Genomic DNA, 19944 nt, shown 5'->3' on the forward strand with positions numbered 1-19944 from the left:
GTTCCTTTAAAAATACTTGGCTTGGGAAGTCATCTGCCAGTGTAGTATGAAAAGCAAAACTTTCATTACCACGGGCACTATAAATCAAGAAATTTATATGAAGGAGTGTTTGAGAAACCTTTGCTGCCATTCATAAAACAACATAAAGGCTCAGTTCTGCTCTGGGCCGCTTTAGTAGCGTTTCATTATTTCATTTCATTGATTGGTGTAGACACAACTTTTCGACTTTTTACACAACTCTTTGACTTTTTACACAATTCATTATTTACATCCAATTTTAGCAATAATCACGTTTTGAGGGGCGACTTAAACTGTTTTCCTTTTTGAAAACTAAGTTTCGCAGTCCCATTGTACACAATTCGCAGCAGGCACCTTCGCAGCCCTTAAAGCTTTGCATTAAAATCAATCTTCTGTTTCCCATTCCCGCAATGTTACATGCAAAACGTAATGAGCAGTAATTAATTTACTACAACAATTCGACTATCTGCGACAAACAACACGAAAGTGCGGGACAATATGTCATCACCATGCGGCTACAAACAAATTTATATAGTTGGTCTCAGTTGTCCGTTCTCCAGGGAGCTTATGGCGAAGCTACGCCCGACTGCCGTAGCCACCTCGAGTTGGCAACACTTTGAAAGCGTTTCCGTTTTCAATTTGCATGAATTTACGAAAATGAAAGCATTGCCAATAAAAACAAGAAAAAATCAACACTTCGTTGCTGAAAATCCGCGCTAATGAGGGAATGAGGATGATGAGTTCTGTTACCATTTCTATACCTGTTGCCCGAACAGTATGAAAGGGTGTGACAGACGAACGGCTCTCACATCTCCGTTCAACCGGTGAGTTGTCGCGTGTAAATGGATCGCCTTGTGAAATTCAGTAATTGAGTGTAATTAAAGCCTTTCTTGCTTGTTTGTCGGCCACTGCGTACTGCGTACTGCTGATCTCGGATTTCGGCTGTTGAGTAGTAGAGTAGGTGGGACGTTTGATGCCTATTGGATAGCTGATGGCTGCCGTGTTTGTGAAGCTGATGATAACCCTTCCGCGTTGACTGGGCTTATTGTTTTAATTATGTGGCGTGAATAATTTTCGCTGCTCTGCTCGCTCTACTATTCCCCACAATTCCGTGGTCGGTTTTTGTGTCATTGGTAATTTCATTTTGTAAAGCTGCTGCTCTGCATGTTCTGGTGTCTTATCCTTGATGATGGTGTGAGTTTCAGCCAAAGTTGTTTGATTTTGATTGCGGTTAATGAAATATCCGATTTAATTATGATACTTTACAACTTCCGTTGAAGTACGAGATGTCTATGTTAGCCTCTGATTTCTGAAGTTTAATGTTTTCTTGAAACTAATTGCATTGGTTATTTCCTAAGGCGAGAGAGTGGGATGTATCTTAAAGAGTTTATTAAATCTTTTACTTTACTTACTTCTGACTTTTAATGATACCACGCAAAGTACCTTGAAGTAATTTTGGATAGCAAACTATAATGGAGGCAAAATATATTGGAGAGGAAGAAAAATAACGTATGCAAAAAAATGCTGGGAGTTACATGGGGTATATCTCCTTCAATAATGTATTGGTGCTACTCAGCTGTAGTCAAGCCAATATTACTCTACGGTGCTCTAGTCTTGGTGCACTCTGCACTATACAGGGTTTGATTGAAAAGTAATAAGCCTTCCCGCGCCAGCGATCAACCGAATCGGCTGGTGGGGGGAAATGATCGTTAGACCTTCCCCTTCCACTAGAAACCGGTCCCAGTTCGCTGGCAACAGCGGAGCAGTCAACATTGTTCCGCGCGTGAAAGCTGTTTTAAAAGTGTGTTAGGATTTTGCAGAGGCAAAAATGCAGCGATCGTTGGAGTAACGTGACTCGATCAAATTTTGCGTAAAGCTAAACAGTTTGTACCTCCAGGAAGCACTGTAAACGCGGCATTTTACAAAGAAGTGCTCCTTCGGCTGAAAAACCGCGTCGCCCGGGTTTGGCCCGACCTCGTGAACAATTGGTCCCTTCATCACGACAATTCCCCTGGCGCACACCGCCTTCCTCTGCACCTCTGCATTGGCCAAGATGGGGGTTCCGGTGCTTCCCCACCCTCCCTACAGCCCAGACCTGTCTCCTCCGGATTTCCTCTTGTTCCCGCGCCTGAAAAGAAAGCTGAAGGCGATCCAAAAAACTGTGACAGCCGAATTGAACGCGATTCCGGCGGATGAGTTTAAAAAATGTTTCCAGCAGTGGAAGGACCGCTATTTTTAAGAATATTAGTTGTATAAGCCGAAAGGTTTAATGAAACTGCTTGAAAAAATAAGGCTCATTACTTTTCAATCAAACCCTATAGAAGCAATTAAAACTACTCCTCACGGCAGCACTTGAAAGAATACTCAACCTACCACCGGTTGACATTGCGGCAGCAGGTCTACCAGCTAGATTTGCCGCAAGACTTAACGCAACGGGTGAATTTACCTGTAAAATATTCGGACATAGCTCAATGGGTATGAATTATCGGACCAATAAGGACTGTATGAATCCGAAATACAATTGGGTGAAGAGACTCTGAACAACAATAGAAGAAGAGCGGTGGAAAAGAGGTATGAAACCTATCCCCAGTACGCTTAATATATTTACTGACGGCTTGAAAATGATGGACGGAGTAGGGGCAGGGATTTATTGCGCAGAGCTGGACATCAGGCGGCCAATTAAGCTCCCTGCCCAAGCCGAAGTGTTTGCGGTAGGAAAGGCTTCAGAAATAGCACTACCAAGGGCAACGAGTAGCCGCCGTAGCCCAATGGGTTGGTGCGAGACTACCATTCGGAATTCTCAGAGAGAACGTAGGTTCGAATCTCGGTGAAACACGAAAATTAAGAAAAACATTTTTCAAATAGCGGTCGCCCCTCGGCAGGCAATGGCAAACCTCCGAGTGTATTTCTGCCATGAAAAAAGTTCCTCATAAAAATGTTTGCCGTTCGGAGTCGGCTTGAAACTGTAGGTCCCTCCATTTGTGGAACAACATCAAGACGCACACCACAAATAGGAGAAGGAGCTCGGCCAAAAACCCAAAAAGGGTGTACGCGCCAATTATATATAAAGGTTGGTTAAATTTCAAGGGCTGCTGTTGAATGGGAACCGCACCTAAACGTCAAGTTTTTTTCTGCATTTCATTTGATATTTTTCAATTTCAGACTAATTCAATTTGAACCGTGGAAAGATACATAATCGACCAACGCGTTAAAGTTATTTAGTCTTATTATGAAAACGGGCGTCCAATTTTCGAAGAAAATCATCTTCAGTGATGAAGCACATTTTCACCTCAGTGGATTCGTCAATAAGCAGAATTGCTGCGTTTGGGCGAATGATAATCCTAGAGTGATTGCCGAAAAACCAATGCACCCACAAAGAGTGATCGTTTGGTGTGGTTTATGGGCCGGCGGCATCATTGGGCCGTATTTTTTCCAAAATGAGGTCGGTCAGGCAGTTACTGTGAATAGTGTTCGCTATCGTGAGATGATAACGAACTTTTTATGGCCCGAATTGGAAGATATGGATGGTGGTTTTAACAGGACGGTGCCACTTGTCACGCAGCTAACGAAACATTGCCTTTTTTGCGCGAAAAATTTGATGACCGAATAATCTCACGTCGCGGCGATGTCAATTGGCCGCCAAGATCTTATGATTTGACACCGTTGGACTTCTTTTTTTGGGGTTATTTGAAAGAAAAGGTGTACACCGATAAGCCTGCTACAATTTAAGAGCTGAAAGGTGAGATAATTCGGCACGTTAACGGCAAAGAACTTCAATTATGCCTCAGCGTCATCGAAAATTTGGACCATCGGATGGAGGTGTGCCACCGAGGCCGCGGCGGCCATTTGGCCAATATTTTGTTCTATGCGTAATTGAGCCATACCAGTATTACCATAATAAAGAGAAATGATAATAATTTCTGAAAAAAATTGTATTTTATTCCAAATCAACATCGGCCCTTAAAACTTAACTACCCTCTATATATAAGGGCATCGAGCAACTCCAACGTAAATATTTGCGTTGACAGTCAAACGACAATAAAGGCAATCAACTCATATGACATTTCATCTAAAAACAGAGAGACTAGCCGCAGACAGACGGTTACACATCTATTAGGTACCCGGACATAAGGGCACTGCAGGAAACGAAATTGTAGATAAGATTGTCAAAAGCGCTGTTTACATACAATTCGAACAAGAAATCGACATACTGAAACCTTTAAACACGGGATACAATGACCTCGCTGCGGACACGAAAACACGGAAAACCGCGAAAATCATTTGCACACAGAATGCAGATAAATACGCCATATTCGTACTAGCCCTGTCTAGAACTATCGTAGGTATACTGACAGGCCACAATTTGTTAGCAGCACACGCATACAAGATGGGAATTGCAAGCAATGATAACTGCAGATTTGGCAATGAAGGAAATTCTTGGACACTTTCTATGTTCTTGCCCTGAGCTGGCTATAACCTGAAGGAAATGTTTAAGAGAGGCTAGAATGTCTCTTGGGGTTAAAGCTTCAGAGCCTACTTAGATTCGCAAAATTCACCGGCTTATTACAAGAAGCCTTCTACAAGTAAACGTGAGGGTCAAGCCCCATCTGGTACCACGAAGGGCCAATAGGTTTATGTGATGGCTTTCAGCCAGCCAGGTCAACCTAACCTTTACTTTAATTTAAATTTAGACTGAATTTTGTAGGGTTGGTATTTAAATAAATTCCTACTGTGTGAAAACTTTTGTAGGATTTGACTTTTTTTTGAGATTTGTTAACTCAAACATAGCTCAAATATTGTCCGTACGGGGGTCGTTTGAAACGTCCATGTAAAAATAAAAACTACTTAATAATACTAATCTCGACATAGTCTACTTCTAGGCTTATACACTTCATGCAACGCTGTTCTAGTCTGGGAATCCTTTCCGAATAATAGGATTTGTCCAAGTCTGAAAAATAAGTAGTCGATTCTGCAATCACCCCTTCGTTTGAATAAAATCTTCTTCCCGCCTGTTCTTCAAATCAGGGAACAGCCTAATTTCCATCAACTTTGCCACCACAACTCAGGCGTGAGCTGGTGCTGTGCGTTGTCGGGATGGAAAACGAAAATCACTCGACCTCCTCAATTCAATCAAATGCCAACCACAAAGAAATATAATTCCATTTCGATTTCGATCAAAATACACATTACAATTTTTTTTTACAATACACAGTCGACTCTCGTGAGTGCAAACCTGCGATATTTCGAACCTCTCATTACTTCAAAGTTATCACGAGTCCTCTACAAAATCTCTTATGTCCATATATTTTTATGCACTCAGTAATTCGAAGGAAAAAATCATTGCTACGACGCGGTAATTCGAACTCATATGATCAAACACTCGACAATTCAAATGTGCAAAGTTTCTTGGTGTATTAGTAAGAACTTTGAAATTTGGGACTCCCCTGAAAATACTTTTATATTACGTTTCCACCGCAGCCGGAGTTTGGGTTCTCTGCCGCTATCGTGTTCTTAGCGCAAACACCAAACAAAACACCTGTCAAATCCCATACAAAATTAAAACACAACTCCATCCCTAAACCCACTTTTCAAAGCGTGTTTTGTTGGGTTTGCATCTAATTTAATTATTAAGTGGTGGCAATGTTGCTAATTTTCCTCATTTATTATTGCATTCTTATCGAAACATGGCAACAATGATTGCAATTTGTCAATATGACATTTGATTGACGCACCGGCTATCCATTTGATGAATCTTGCTCAAACGACTGTTATATATATCAAACAACAGGTAAAAAACCGAGTGTTAAGCGAATAGAGGCTACTGGTGATGCGCCAATTCCGCAATATGGGCCGGGAATAGTTTTACACGAACATTATTTATATACGGTTGGGGGAACAACTGGCTATGATTACTCTTGTGATGTGCATCGCTTAAATTTGCGCACACGAGTGTGGGAATGCGTATATATCTGTCGTCCAGATATACGCGAAGATCCAGAGGATCGTTATCGTCACGAAGTTGTCTACGATGGGCAATACATATATGTGCTGGGTGGTGGTACATCGAATTTAGTGTATGATTTACAACGCATCCCTGCATTTAATTTAATTACAAACCGATGGGAATATTTCGTCACATTACCCGATCGAACATTACAAACAAATCTAACAATCGAGCGACAAAATTCCGGATATCCTAACCCACGAAAGTGCTTTTCCTGCGTACAGCACACGAAATCGAATGGTGAGGTCGAAGCATTCATTACGGGAGGCTTGCAGGTGCGTAATAATTAAATTTAGTTTTATTAAATTATATTTGAAGTTGGATATCCCTTTTCCATTTGCAGGCCGATCAAGTATATTTTTCAGATATATGGAGATTAAATTTTACTACTAAGCAATGGACACTTATAAAAACAGCCTCTCTACCAAAAGCTTTGTACTTCCATGCCGCAGCGCACAGTCAAAATGGTTGTATGTACATATTCGGTGGTATTGAATATGATGAAAAACGTATACGACGGTGCAATGACCTTTATAAAATGTGGATGACCATACCATTATTAAGTGAAATTTGCTGGGAGGCAGTGTTACATTACAGACCAAATCTCAAATTGAATGGCCACTCACAGCTGCTTAAAATGGGCATACCATTGCGCTTTGCACAGAGATTGTGGCATTCTTCAAAAGCCAAATGATTATACAATAAATGAAGAGATATATGGTATGGTATGTCATGTAACGAGCAATAAGAAGCGACAATTTTTATGTTTCATTCTAGACATAAAAGCATAATTATTGTTTGCTAACCATTTAGGAATGACATAGTTTCATATGGAAGAAATGGAACCAAAAGAATAAACATAATAAAATAAGACATTAATAATGAGTAAAAATGAAAAAAGCTAATTAATATGAAAATAAGAGTAATTATTTTTATACGCTACAAATGTGTACGAGCAGTTGTGGCGATTTTTTTTACAATATGGTTCATACACTGTCAATGGATGCTCAGATCACGAATTCTAGAAAATTGTATCATAAGAGTGGAAGCAGGATCAAGTGGCCAATCGGGCAACCAGATGAACACCAAATTTAAAAGGATAATAGTCTGCCGTCTGATTTAAAGTTCGTATCCATGAGTCTATGCATAATTAAATTCGCTTTTTCCAGATTAACGATATAAACAAATTATTTTCAATAAAGAAAAGATACCAAGTTTTTAAATCAAGGCGGCAGTAATGTGCTAAATAGAGATTGACCTCGAATGCCTGCAGTTTTTTTCTGCATACAGAGCAATTGCCACGCGCTTTTTTAGTGAAATCGGGTTTCGATAGTTCGTTTTTCTTTTGGCTATTTTTTCAAGTTTGCTGCACAATTTTTCAAAGCAGGATCTTTCCATTTGGAAATTATCTTTGAAAAACTTGTCCCCATTACTCTGGCAGTCTACTTCCCAAAAGGTACTGGAATGTTCCTAAAATATACATGTACATTATACACAAATAATGTATCATAAATCTGTTTACCATACCAAAGACCATACATTTTGCGAACGCTTAAAATTATTTTATTTTCCCTTCACCTTTTTTTTAAATAATATGTGACCAACTCACTATCAATTATTTTAAAATAAAATGATAAAATCAACATAACAAATTGAATTTTATGCACCATTTTATAATTTTATAAATTTTTATAATTCTTATTTCACAATGTCAACAAAAGACAGTTCAAACACAATTTCTCCCAAACTTCTGGTGGAAACAGTTGACAGTTCTCCCAAACACAACTCCTGCAAACACGGTGTTTGCTTTCGGTGGAAACGTAATATTACTGTGCGTGGTTGCGTGTTACGCATAAATATAGGCATATTTTGACGCACGCTTCCGCACGAATCGCTTCGTTGGTATAAATATTAAAAATTTGTATTAAATATGAGTCCTAAAACGTCTAAATGTTTGACGACTGCCTGAAAGATGAAATTAATTGAAAAAGTGGAAGGAAGTGAGAAAAAAAGCAATGTTGCAAAAGAAGTTAAGATTCCTCTCAACCATAATTAAGAACAAGGAGAAATCTACTGCTGCTCAAACTGCTGGAGCACGTAAAAGAACAGCTATGTAAAAGTGAATTTTCTCGTCCGGAAGAAAGCCTGGTTATTTGGCTTAGACAGTGTAGAGGACAAAAAGTATCTATTAGCGGAACTTAGTTAAAGAAAAAAGCAAAAGAGTTCGCGGCTACTCTAAACATACAAAACTTTGCGGCAAGTGAAGGTTGGCTTACAAATTTCAAAAAGGGTATGGAGTTGTGTTTAAAAAAGTTTGTGGAGAAAGTGGAACTGTTGACGCTATTTGCTCAGGTTTGCATGGTAAATTGAAGACACTGATTGAAAACAATGATGCACAAGACATTTTCAATACTGATGAAACTGGCCTATTTTTGAAATGCTTAGCGGACAAGATGCTTACTTTTAAAGATGAAAAATGTCATGGGGGAATACATAGTAAAGAAAGGTTGACAGTTCTATGTACTTGCAGTAAATATGAATGGATCGGAAAAACTTAAACCCTTAGTAGAAAAAGCAATGAAACCGCGATGTTTTAAACGAGTGAAATCGTTTCCTACTGATTACTGTGCCAACAAAAAACCTTGGAAGACAACAGAACTTTTTAACAATTGGCTTTTAACAGTTAATGGAAACATGAAAGGACAAAAGAGAAAAACTTTACTAGTTTTAGACAATTGCACTGTCCACAACAGTCCTCCTACAATGTCCAGCGTAGAACTCTACTTCTTTCCCCCAAATACAACTTCCAAACTGCAACCATTGGACGAAGGGATCATCCATAATTTAAAGGTGTTGTATCGCAAAGAAATTATTAAGATCGTTTTGGAATCTCTCGACAAGCAGCTAATTACAAATATCACAGTTCTGACAGCTATTTTACTGATTGACAAGGCATGGAGAGCTGCAACACCTCTAACGATTCTCAACTCTTCAAAAAATCGCGTTTCGTAAAAGAAGATCAGGACAATTCGCAAATAATTATGGATGATGAAGAACCATCAATGGTATCACTAGTTGACAACAGCGGTCTTAGTTTTTCTGACTTTGTTCAAGTGGATGAAGATGTTGCTGTCTCAGGATATCACTAACCGATGGCAAAATTTTATCTGCGACAGATACGAATGAAAAGAGCAACGATAAAGTTGAAGGCGATACATCAGAACCTTTGGCAAAGGTGTCAGTTATGGTAGGAAGTGCCTCATTCGATAACTTACAAAGTTTTTGTCTACAAAACAAAACTGATGAAACAGCATATGAGGCACGTTTTCTCCTTACAAAAATTATTGAAAAGTCTGAGCAGCAGTAATATACTTCGAAGCAAACCCGTATAAATGAGATCTTTTCAAAGATTAATTAATTCACATTATGAATATGTAGAACATTAGCAGTTAAATAAAAACACTTCATAATTCGATTATTTATTTATTTTCTCTCAAAAATTTTGAACCATTTAATATTTCAAACACTCGATAATTCGTAATATTTTAAGAGTCCCTCGAATTTCGAATTAACGAGAGTCGAATGTATTTCTTTTTATTTAAGTTTAAGAATTTTTTATTCATCTAAAAAACTCCAACATCAGAATCAAAATTTCACTTTTGTTAATCGAAATTTTTGAAAAAATTTCAGTTATCAATTTTATAGTCAAATGTATATTTTAAGTTCCTCAAAAATCGATTTGATTTTGGAAACTCAAACGAAAGTTTGGATTTAATTTTTTATACACAGGGTGGGTCAAATAAGACCTACTAATGTTAAACACAAATAACTTTTCCAATAATCATTTATTTTGGTTAATTGTTTTTATACATTGAATATATTTTATGGAAATTATGTATGAAATATTACATCAGACAAATGTCCACCATTTTTCTCGATACAAGGATTGCCTCTTTTTAACGCATTTTCCATTACACCACATAATGTTTCTGGTTGAAGGCTCAGTATTTCGTCTCGAATATTTTGCTTCAGCTGTCTAATAGTCTCTGGTTTATTACGATACACTTTGTCTTTTAAATATCCCCATCAAAAAAAAGTCGGGAGCAGTCAAATCTGGCGAACGAGGTGGCCAAGGGATTTTTGGAAATCAGACGTTCGCCAAAAATTTCACGCAGCAGGTCCATAGTTTGCCTAGCAGTATGCGCAGTTGCTCCATCTTGTTGAAACCACAAATTAGGATACTGCTCCGCCGTTGGCCGCAAAAAGTTTTCAATGAATGTTCAATTCTGTAAGAAGCTCCTGAAATTAATTCCGGCGTTTCATCTTCATTTTCGAAGGAATATGGACCGATAACTCTAGTGGCCATAACACCGCACCAAACAGTAGGGGAGGGGGCCCAGTTGTGACGCGGGTTTTGAAAAAAATTAAAATTTTTTCCTCAGTTCCGCAAATTGAAAAATGAAGAAGTTTAACATTTAACTATTAACCAAACGCAACTTTTCTCCAAAGAAAGTATGTTTATTTGAGTTACTCAAAAAATTTTGGAACAAATTTTTTCAGGATAACTTTTTTTAGGACAAAAAAAAAAGTGGCCCAGTTGTGACGCACCTCAAGGAAATTTACTGGAAATGAGAAAATATGAAAGGAATGTCACACCAATTGTTGTGATTTAATGATTTATTTATTTTGAAGGCTTTCAATGGCAAAAATAATGAAAAATACAAAAGAAAATGTCCTTCAATGGCCATAAATGACAACGATTTTTATTCATCATCGTCATCTAAATATTCCTAGTCGTCGTCCACGTCACTTTCGCAGTGTTTGCAAGTGAAATAACTTGCCTGCATGTTGGCGCACTTCAAATGAACTGGACGCTTGCATACGTTGCAATTGATCGAGTTGGCAGTTGGTTTTTTTTAAACAACAACAAAAATGTAGGAATTCGGCAGTTCTATATGATCGTAGTGCAAAAAAAAGGTGCGTCATAACTGGGCCACCCGCTGAGTCACAACCGGGTCACGATGCTATTTTGTGTATGACAAGCAAGTTTTTTATAGACACCACATAATCACATAAATCCATATAGAATCACAAAATATACGGCAAATACAATATTTTGATGCATTACACTCGCCTTTTCACTGTTAATTTCACAAAATTTTGGTACTTTGAAAAAAATCAAAATAACTTTTTCGTACGATTTTCAACACGATGTTTGGTGCGTGTATACACAATGCGACTACTAACGTTGGTGTCTGCACAAAAACTGCTGAACGTCAAACGAACATGATTGGCAGGGCTCAAACTGTCATTTTCATACCGCATGTCAAAAATATTTAGCTGCGTCACAACTGGGCCTGCGTCACAACTGGGCCCCCTCCCCTACATTTAGATGGGTGCAACTGATGTTGGTGTGTTGCCCTGGGATTTTCAGAGCCCCACAATCTACAGTTTTGTTTGTTGAAACGACCGACCAAACTCCTAATCATGAAGGCTGTGGGGGCTGATCTGGAATTAAAATGTTGCCGATATTTACGCTGCGTTAAAACAATTGATCGTTGACAAGAATAGAAAAACTCGATAATTTTAACGCGTTGTGTTGTACTGTAGGGTTCCATAATAAATTTCCCACAATTCAATTATAACCTACAAAAAGAGAAAAATAAATATGTCAAAAAATAAAAAAGTTATTTGGGTTTAACATTAGTAGGTCTTATTTGGCCCACCCTGTCATCTGTCAAGCAGTAGTCATCGATATCGATAGCTCTCATGCAGCTAAAAAACTCGCGATACCTATAAAACTGGGTATGAGAGTTAACCACAATAACGCAAGGCAGATATTGGTGGGTGGAATCCGTCGACTGCTTCTGCTACCTCGGCTGCATCATCACGGGAAATGGTGGAGTAGATGAAGATGTCAACTGCAGCTTAACAAATCAAGGGCGGCATTCGGGCGAATGCATACAGTATGGGGGAGTTCCCAAATCTCCAGGTGCACTAAACTACGAATATTCGGTTCATATGTGAAGTCCGTATTTTTGCATGAAAGCGAAACATCGCTGGTCTCTAACACCATCACACAGAGGCTACAATCTTTCGTCAACAAATGCCTCCACATCATCTGCAGAATATTCTGACCAAACACCATCAGTAACGAAAGTGGGGATGGATAGGTTACACGTTGAGAAAACCACCAGATAGAATCACGAGAATGGCACTGGACTAAAACTCGCAAGAGAGCAGAGGTCGCGGTCGACCAAAAAGCACTTGGAGAAGGTCGATGTTGAACGAACTAGCAGATGCCGACATCTCATGGAACGGTGTGAAAACAACAGCACAGAACCGTGTACGATGAAAGTGTCTAGTTGAGGCCCTATGCTCTCGAGGGTAGTCAACAAGGAAAAAAAATAAAATCTATAAAACTGCGTACCAGAAATTTTTTTTTAAATTCTGGTTAAAAAGTGTATGAGGTGTGGATGAATTAAACACAAAAATCCTTCGATAGATATGATTCTTGAGCTAAAAATATTTACACAGGGTTTTAGACAGAAATCACATTATGCTTCCGATAGGCTCCAATAACCTATTAATAGTGACTACCGGGGGATGTGTGAATGCCCGCAAAAGTTTATCAACGACAAAGAGGAGTGTATAAATATTTGAAGAAATGGGATTGCGGTTGCATTTCATTAATTTTTCATCGACACTTTGAATGGAGTATTACGTTATGATGGTCTTGAAATATTTTTCTGTTCAAAAAGCTAATTTCCGGGCCCCTTGAAATCCTAGCACAGCTCCGATGTGTGCATGCATTTAAAGTAGACTTTATTTGAGTACTCGCTTATCCACTCGTACCCAAAATTAAATTCATATCACATCCCACTCTCAGAGTATGTTCGCATGCGTTTATTAAAGTGCAGATTAATTGCTCTAATTAATTGTTAAGTAGTTGAAACAACAAACTTCAGCTGCACCAGAAATGTTTACGCAGTTGTTAGTCAATAAATGCGAGCCAACAAACCAGATGGCATTTCCGTTTTTCATTACAGGAAATCAAAATCGGACCCAAGCCATGCTGCTATCTCGGCTATCTTAGCGCGCTGTCAGGATTGTCTGTTTGTGCGAGCGAATATCCGAATTGACAAGCAAGCAAAGTAATCAGAAAACCAAAGAAAAGACTCAACAAAATCGTCCAGTTAATGCGCGTCGAATGGGATGAGTTTCATAATCAAAATGATTTGTTTTCTGGACTTTAATTTTGCCAATGTAAACAAGGCAGGCAACGTCCAAGGAATGCTGTTGTGAATTACTACGGATTAATCAACGCACTCCGTATGATATGTGTTTGGTTGTCGTTCTTATTTGACTTACAGAAGTACATCAAATTTATATACGAACGTAAGCCGTTGCTCCGATCCGCCCGAGCCACCCCACCCGGCAGCTCAATTTAATAATGCGCAGTCGGACTCTACTGAGTTGTAATTATAATGAAGCCTCAATTACTCCACGTACATGCATGCGTGTATAAATATATTAAAGTTTGTTCTATGTAAATAAGTAGGTATGTATTTAATTCACGTGTGTTTCATATTTCTTGCGCAATACGAAGCAAATTTCCCGCCCTTAAGCTGCTTGTTGCTCTTCACTTTATTACCTGCTCGAGTTGGTGATTTCCAGTTTTTTCATTTGTTTTTGGCTTTTTTGTTGTAGTGGCGGCGAAAAAGGATTTGCTTATAAATAAAAATTTGATTTGAATTGATTGATCATTCCCAGTGGGAGGCGAAGAGCGAGTGGATTAATTTCTACTCGACTGAGTTGGGCGGATACGAAATATTCGTACTACCAAGCACAGATCCTTACATACAAACGATAGCCTAAATAAAACTTAAATATACTCGTATATGGACTTATTTTGTTATTTATACTTTAATTCGTATATGCCGATGGATAGGGTGACTTTTAATAAAGCAGTTTGTTGTCAAGTGGGTCAGGGCACACCACAGGACGTCGGATAATGTGGACAATTATTTATATAGCAGCGCTTTGATGTTTGGGAAATGCGATTTCAAGGTAAGGCCATAATTAAAATTTGACAATTTTTTGCTCTTCTTATATTATACAAGAAGTGAGCGGTTTTACCGCAATTCGTTAAAAAAGTTTTATAGAAAAGTTCTGTCGTTTTAATGTTTCTGAGATTTTTTCAATATTTACCTATCTAAACATTTAGATAAACTTATTTCGTAGACAGTCATAATTCAGAGCGCTATCGCGAGCTGAGGAGGGAAGAAACGAGTCTTTTCAAGCGCAAGTAACGAGATGTGGAAAGACGTGAACTCGAAGAGCTTGAGATGCTAGGCGACCGAAATATGGCTCGAAAATTTTATCAAAATGTCCAAGCGTTAGACCAAAGGTGTTAAGACGGAGTCCAGCTCCTGCAAAACAAAAACAACGATCTGGTAACGGATGACCAATTGGTTATGGAGGAATCACTTCTTCCACTTGCTTAATAGTGGATGTAGCAGCGTAGATGGGGAGGTAGGTAACGATATCTCAGTCGCTGACGATGGAATCATCGTGCCCCTACCCGAACCAGATGAAGTGCGAACATCCATTAGGCCGCTGGAGCAAACGGACTTCCCGCCGAGCTATACAAAGCAGGAGGTGTAGAGCTGACAAGCCGCATGCATCAGCTCCTTTGCAGGATATGGTCGGATGAGAGCATGCCAAGCGAATGGAACCTGAGTGTGGTGTGTCCAAAACATAAGAAGGGTAATCCTCCAATCTGCGCAAATTACCGCGAGATAAGCCTACTTAACATCGCATAAAAGGTCCTGTCGAGCGTATTATGTGAGAGAATGAAGTCCAACGTGAACAAACTGATTGGGACCTATCAGTGCGGCTTCAGACCTGGTAAGTCCACCATAGACCAAATCTTCACAATACGCCAAATCCTGGAGAAAACCCCCGAAAAACAACTCGACTCGCACCATCTCTTCGTCGATTTCAAAGTCGCCTTTGATAGCACGAATAGAAATCACCTCTATGCCATTATGTCTGAGTTTGGTATCCCCGCAAAACTAATACGGCTGTGTAAGATGACGTTGCGCGCTACCACAAGCGCCGTCAGAATTGGAAGTAATTTCTCCAAGCCGTTCGATACCAAGCGAAGTTTCCGACAAGGTGATTCTCTATCTTGTGACTTTTCCAACCTCTTGCTGGAAAAAACCTTTCGCGCTGCCGAGCTGAACCGCACTGCTACTATCTTTCATAAGAGTACCATGCATATGCCGACGCCATCGACATTATCGGCGAAACCAATCGCGCTGTATGCTTGGCATACTCCAGTTTAAAGAGCGGGCAATGTGAGTCTTGCGGTGAATGGGAGTAAAACAAAGTACCTGCTGTCAACACACAGGGAATCTTCGCGTCTTGGACAATATGTCAGTGTTGACAACCAACAATTCGAAGTTGTGAAGGACTTTGTCTACCTTGGGACCAGTATTAATAACAGAAATGACGTCAGCGTGGATATCAAACGGAGAATAACTCTTACCCACAAATGTTACCTTGGGCTCAGTAGGCAACTGAGAAGTAGAGCTCTCTCTCAAATGACTAAACTGGCACTCTACAAAACGCTCATTATTCCCGCCCTAATATTATATATGGCGCAGTAGCATGGATGATGTCAACAGGGGATGAAAAAGTTTTAGGAGCCTTCGAGAGAAAAATTCTATGTAAGATCTTTGGCCCCTTCGCGTTAGTGAGGAGTACCGCGTACGGTGGAATAGCGAGTTGTAGGTATGAGCTATATAGGGACACGGACATAGTTAAACGTGTAAAAATATAGCGGTTATGCTGGCTTGAAAAAAGACGCTCCAGCAAGGCGAATTTACGACACGGGACCCCTAAAAGGAAGGCGTGGAAGAGGAAGACCACATCTCCGTTGGAAAGGCAAAGTGCTTCAGGACCTGTCTTCACTTGAGATTTCCAATTGGCACCAACGAGCGCAGGACAGAAAAAGCTGGCGCGCCATATTGGTTTCGGGCGAAACCGACACACGGTTGTAGCGCCACATAAGTAAGTAAGTCATAATACAGTTACAAAAACACATTTTTGATCAACAATTTAGATATAGATTTGACCTCAACTTTCTGTGATAAAAGTGTATTTGAGGGCTTTGAGCCTTTCTTTTCAATTTATCTGAAATTTATTTTTCCCAAATCCGTACCCTTCTTCCTGCTCGTATACATAAACTACCTGGGTACACAAAAAATCTTAAAAAACTGAAAAATGAAAGAAACAAACTGTGCAACCTATACAAAATAGCACTACATTTAAAGATGTGTAAGTATGAATATTACAGGGTCCGGCACTCGAAGTGTAACCAATTAAAAAGGCCATAAATTTAGTTTGGAAAATTACTTTTACTCAAATCGAAGTAAAAAATGTGTGAAAATAATACAAACTTAAGAATCCATTTACTTTTCCTCAATATGACCACCTTTTGCCTCGACTATGGCCTTGAGACGGTTCAGAAATGAATCGCAAGCTGCCCAAATGTGGCTTGCAGGTATTTTTGCTCACTCACGGACAATGGCTTTTTTCAGCGCCTCGAGACTGGTGAATCTTTTAGTACGGACGTTGCTCTCTAAAATGGCTCAAAAGAGAATAATCCATCGGGTTCGCGTTTGGTGAATTTGAGAGTCATTGTGTGGACGTTATGAAGTTCGGAACGTTGTTTTTTAGCCATTGTTGGTTCACTCGAGCTTTGACGGTGCCGGGTCCTGTTGAAACGTTCATGGTCAGCCACCAAAATGTTTGTCTGCCCACGGCTTCAAAGCAACCTCCAGAAAACTTTCACCATAATATTTCGCATTTATCTTGACGCCAGGCTCGATGAAAACGATAGGAGAGCGACCATCTTCGATTACAGCGGCCCAAACCGTTGCCTGTGGCGTGTGCTGCGTCCTGGTGGCCAAGCGGTGGCCCAAATTCTCGTATGAACGGTCGGTCAAATAAATTCTATCGTTTTGGGAGTTTACGAATTGCTCAATTTGAAAACTTTTCTCGTCAGAAAACACAATGTTCGGAAATTGACTGCTTTCGGCCAAGCGAAGCAGCTCCTTCGCTCTCTCAAGTCTGACTTGTTGCTGCTTTAGTGTGAGATGATGCGACGTTTGGATCTTGTAAGGCTTGACATTTTTATTCATTTTTCAGTATGCGGCGGATGCTACGGGCAGATATTTTCAGTTCTTTCACCATTTGATTGGCACTTCGTCGAGGATTTCGCTCAAGTCGTTCAAGTCGCTTCTTCACTTTTGGAACTTTTTCACGTGACGTTGCAGTCTTTTGATGTCCACATCCATGATGTTTCGCGATGCTACCAGCGTCATTGTAACGATTAATGGTGCAATAAACAAGAACTTTATTTACTTTAAGGGGCTCGAGCTCCAGAACAATGGCTGATTGTGATTTTCCAGCCAAATATAATGCAATCACGTTTGAAATCCATTACTGATTTTCTATTTTCGTGTTTACTCTTGGCAAAAAGCTTTTGCGCGTTTGAAAAAAATACTCTGGACTATCAGTCATTAGCCAACTAACAGACAGCTGATGCACGGGCGCGTGCGGTCTGAAGTTGATTACACTTCTAGTGCCTGACCCTGTAGTCTCCATCGTTCGCTATAATGGAATCACTTCGAGTCGTACTTTGACCGTCCATATTTGTTTTCTATTAAGTTTTTGCAGAAAATGGCTTTCCACGCCTGGACTAGCCTTTCTTGACAGCAGTGAAGAGGTCTCACGAATAGGGTTGCGAAATTAACAAAATTCAATAAATACACTGGTTGGTTCAGAGAAGATTTAGGAGTATAAAGGGCAAGCTCCAGTGGTATCACAATGGGTTTACAGCTTCAAAAGTGCCTTTCTGCGTGAGCAGGAACAACGAAGCATAATCTGTTACTGGAGAGCCCAATCGAGCATGTGGCAATTGAAAATACTCATAGATCCAGAACGTATAAAGGTAATCCTTAACCTAAGCAGAAAGTACCTAAAACTTTACACTGAACTACTAAAAGGGCACTGTAAACTTAATTATCACATGGAAAAGAAAGGTGTGATAGAAAACGATTTCTGTAGACTCTGCAAGGAGGTACAAGAAACACCAGAACACGTTCTATGCGACTGTCCAGCAGTGGCACGACGCAGACTAAATTACCCGGGAAATGGGTCTATAGATCCAAACTTGCTGGTAGAAATTAACCCTACAGCAGCTTTAAGATTTATTAATAGCCTAGAACTGTATGGCTGCACAATAGATCCATCAGGTCGCAGGACACAAACAGCCAATCAATAATAATAAAAATTCAGGATGACAGCCGCTCAACCTAACCTAATCCGACTTTTTGCTTAACTATTGCCCAAACTTATTCAATAGGGTTGGCATCAGCCGACTATGATGGCCAAAACAATATTTCAATGCCATTTTGCTGCTTCCACTCTGCATACTTTCGACTTTGATGCTTGGAATCGTTGTCGTCTTGTGAAATCCAACGTTGGCTAGTTATTCGAAACATCTTTGCAGCTGACGATAAGACGGTTTTTGGGAAATTTTAGTATTAAAACTGCATTCCTTTTGGCGGTAAACACAAATAAACGGTCAAATCCTTTTCGGAGAAATGATATGAAGCTCAATTGGATGCTTATCTGTTTGTTGAAGTTAGCAGTACACCAGAACCGACGTACGCAACTATTTGCCCCAAAGGGAAGATTCACCCGTGAATATTACATTTGCCCAATTCCGTTCTGAATTTGCCTTAGCCATGAGCTAAGTATTTTTTCAATACGTGGTAATGAGGGCGATGAAGTTTTTAAAATGTGCGCTTAAATTTGAGGTCTTCTGCACGTAAACGTCCTCGAATCGTGTCTTTGGATGCATTAATACCGCTTTCTCTTCAAGCTGTTTTAGCTTCACGCAACAAAAACTTCGGATTTGTAACAAGTAAATCAATTAATTTCTGATCTTGCTCTGGAGAGGTGCTTTTTGGGGCCTCGGCCGAGAAGTCGTTAACGTTTTTAACTTCGTATACCGTTGCACCCATTTATTCATGAAAGTCCCCGACTTCTTCAAATATTTTGCTGCAGCCTCACATGACATTTTTGGACCGTTGGGATGTGTACATGGGAACACTGCTTCAAATAGTTTTTCATACTCAGAACGCTTTTTAATTTTTCACTGAACTAACAAATTCGACAATGCTTACTCTTGAATTATATAAAATACAGAGCTCCGTATTTTATGGCAAAGTGCCTTATTTTAGTAGTTTTAGTTTGGCCCTCCAGAAGTTGGGAGCCACCCTAATATGCCTACCTATACGCATTTTGTATTGAAAATATTGGGACCCTCATCTCTTCTTATTTCTAAATCAAAATTATTATCACATGTTCGCAGCTGTCAGCCATGTCAATATGAAGTGTCAAAAATCCACATTGCGTAGCGACATTCAGCTGCAAATGTCACACGGATGCGCTCATGTGTAAATGGCAGATAAAAAGCAAGTAGAAGAGACGAAAAGCTAACCAAAATAGATTTTTCGCACAAATCGCTTGTTTGCTTGTAAGTATATCCACGTGCATACATACATACATATTTGTTATATAATTTAAAGATCTGTTTACATATTCTACCTAAACTCATATTTTCTAATTGAACGCAATTTTAGGAATGTCCTCTGCTGCTGCACCTGCGTTCCACTGTGTGACGAAAAACTTTTCAATTAGCTAAAAACCCAAACGTCTGCGTCGTAGACTGTGGCGGCTAAACCACATCATTATGCGCCAAGTGAAACACTCACACTGGAGCGCCACCGCTTAATGCCTTTTATCCAGGTTATGATTCGTCTAATAACAAAAGTCTCATTTTC

At 39.6% G+C, this 19944-nt stretch overlaps 1 protein-coding gene across 1 annotated transcript; it reads left to right on the top strand.

Moving 5' to 3' along the window:
* Positions 1-5745: 5745 nt before the first annotated feature.
* LOC128859151 (kelch domain-containing protein 10 homolog) lies at positions 5746-7249 on the top strand (the record flags this gene model as incomplete). Its single annotated transcript, XM_054096310.1, has 2 exons — positions 5746-6297; positions 6366-7249. Coding segments are annotated over 2 exons (903 nt in total), but the record flags the coding sequence as incomplete, so codon positions are not given.
* Positions 7250-19944: the final 12695 nt, after the last annotated feature.

This window comes from Anastrepha ludens, chromosome 2 (genome assembly GCF_028408465.1).
Source record: "Anastrepha ludens isolate Willacy chromosome 2, idAnaLude1.1, whole genome shotgun sequence".
NCBI lineage: Eukaryota > Metazoa > Arthropoda > Insecta > Diptera > Tephritidae > Anastrepha > Anastrepha ludens.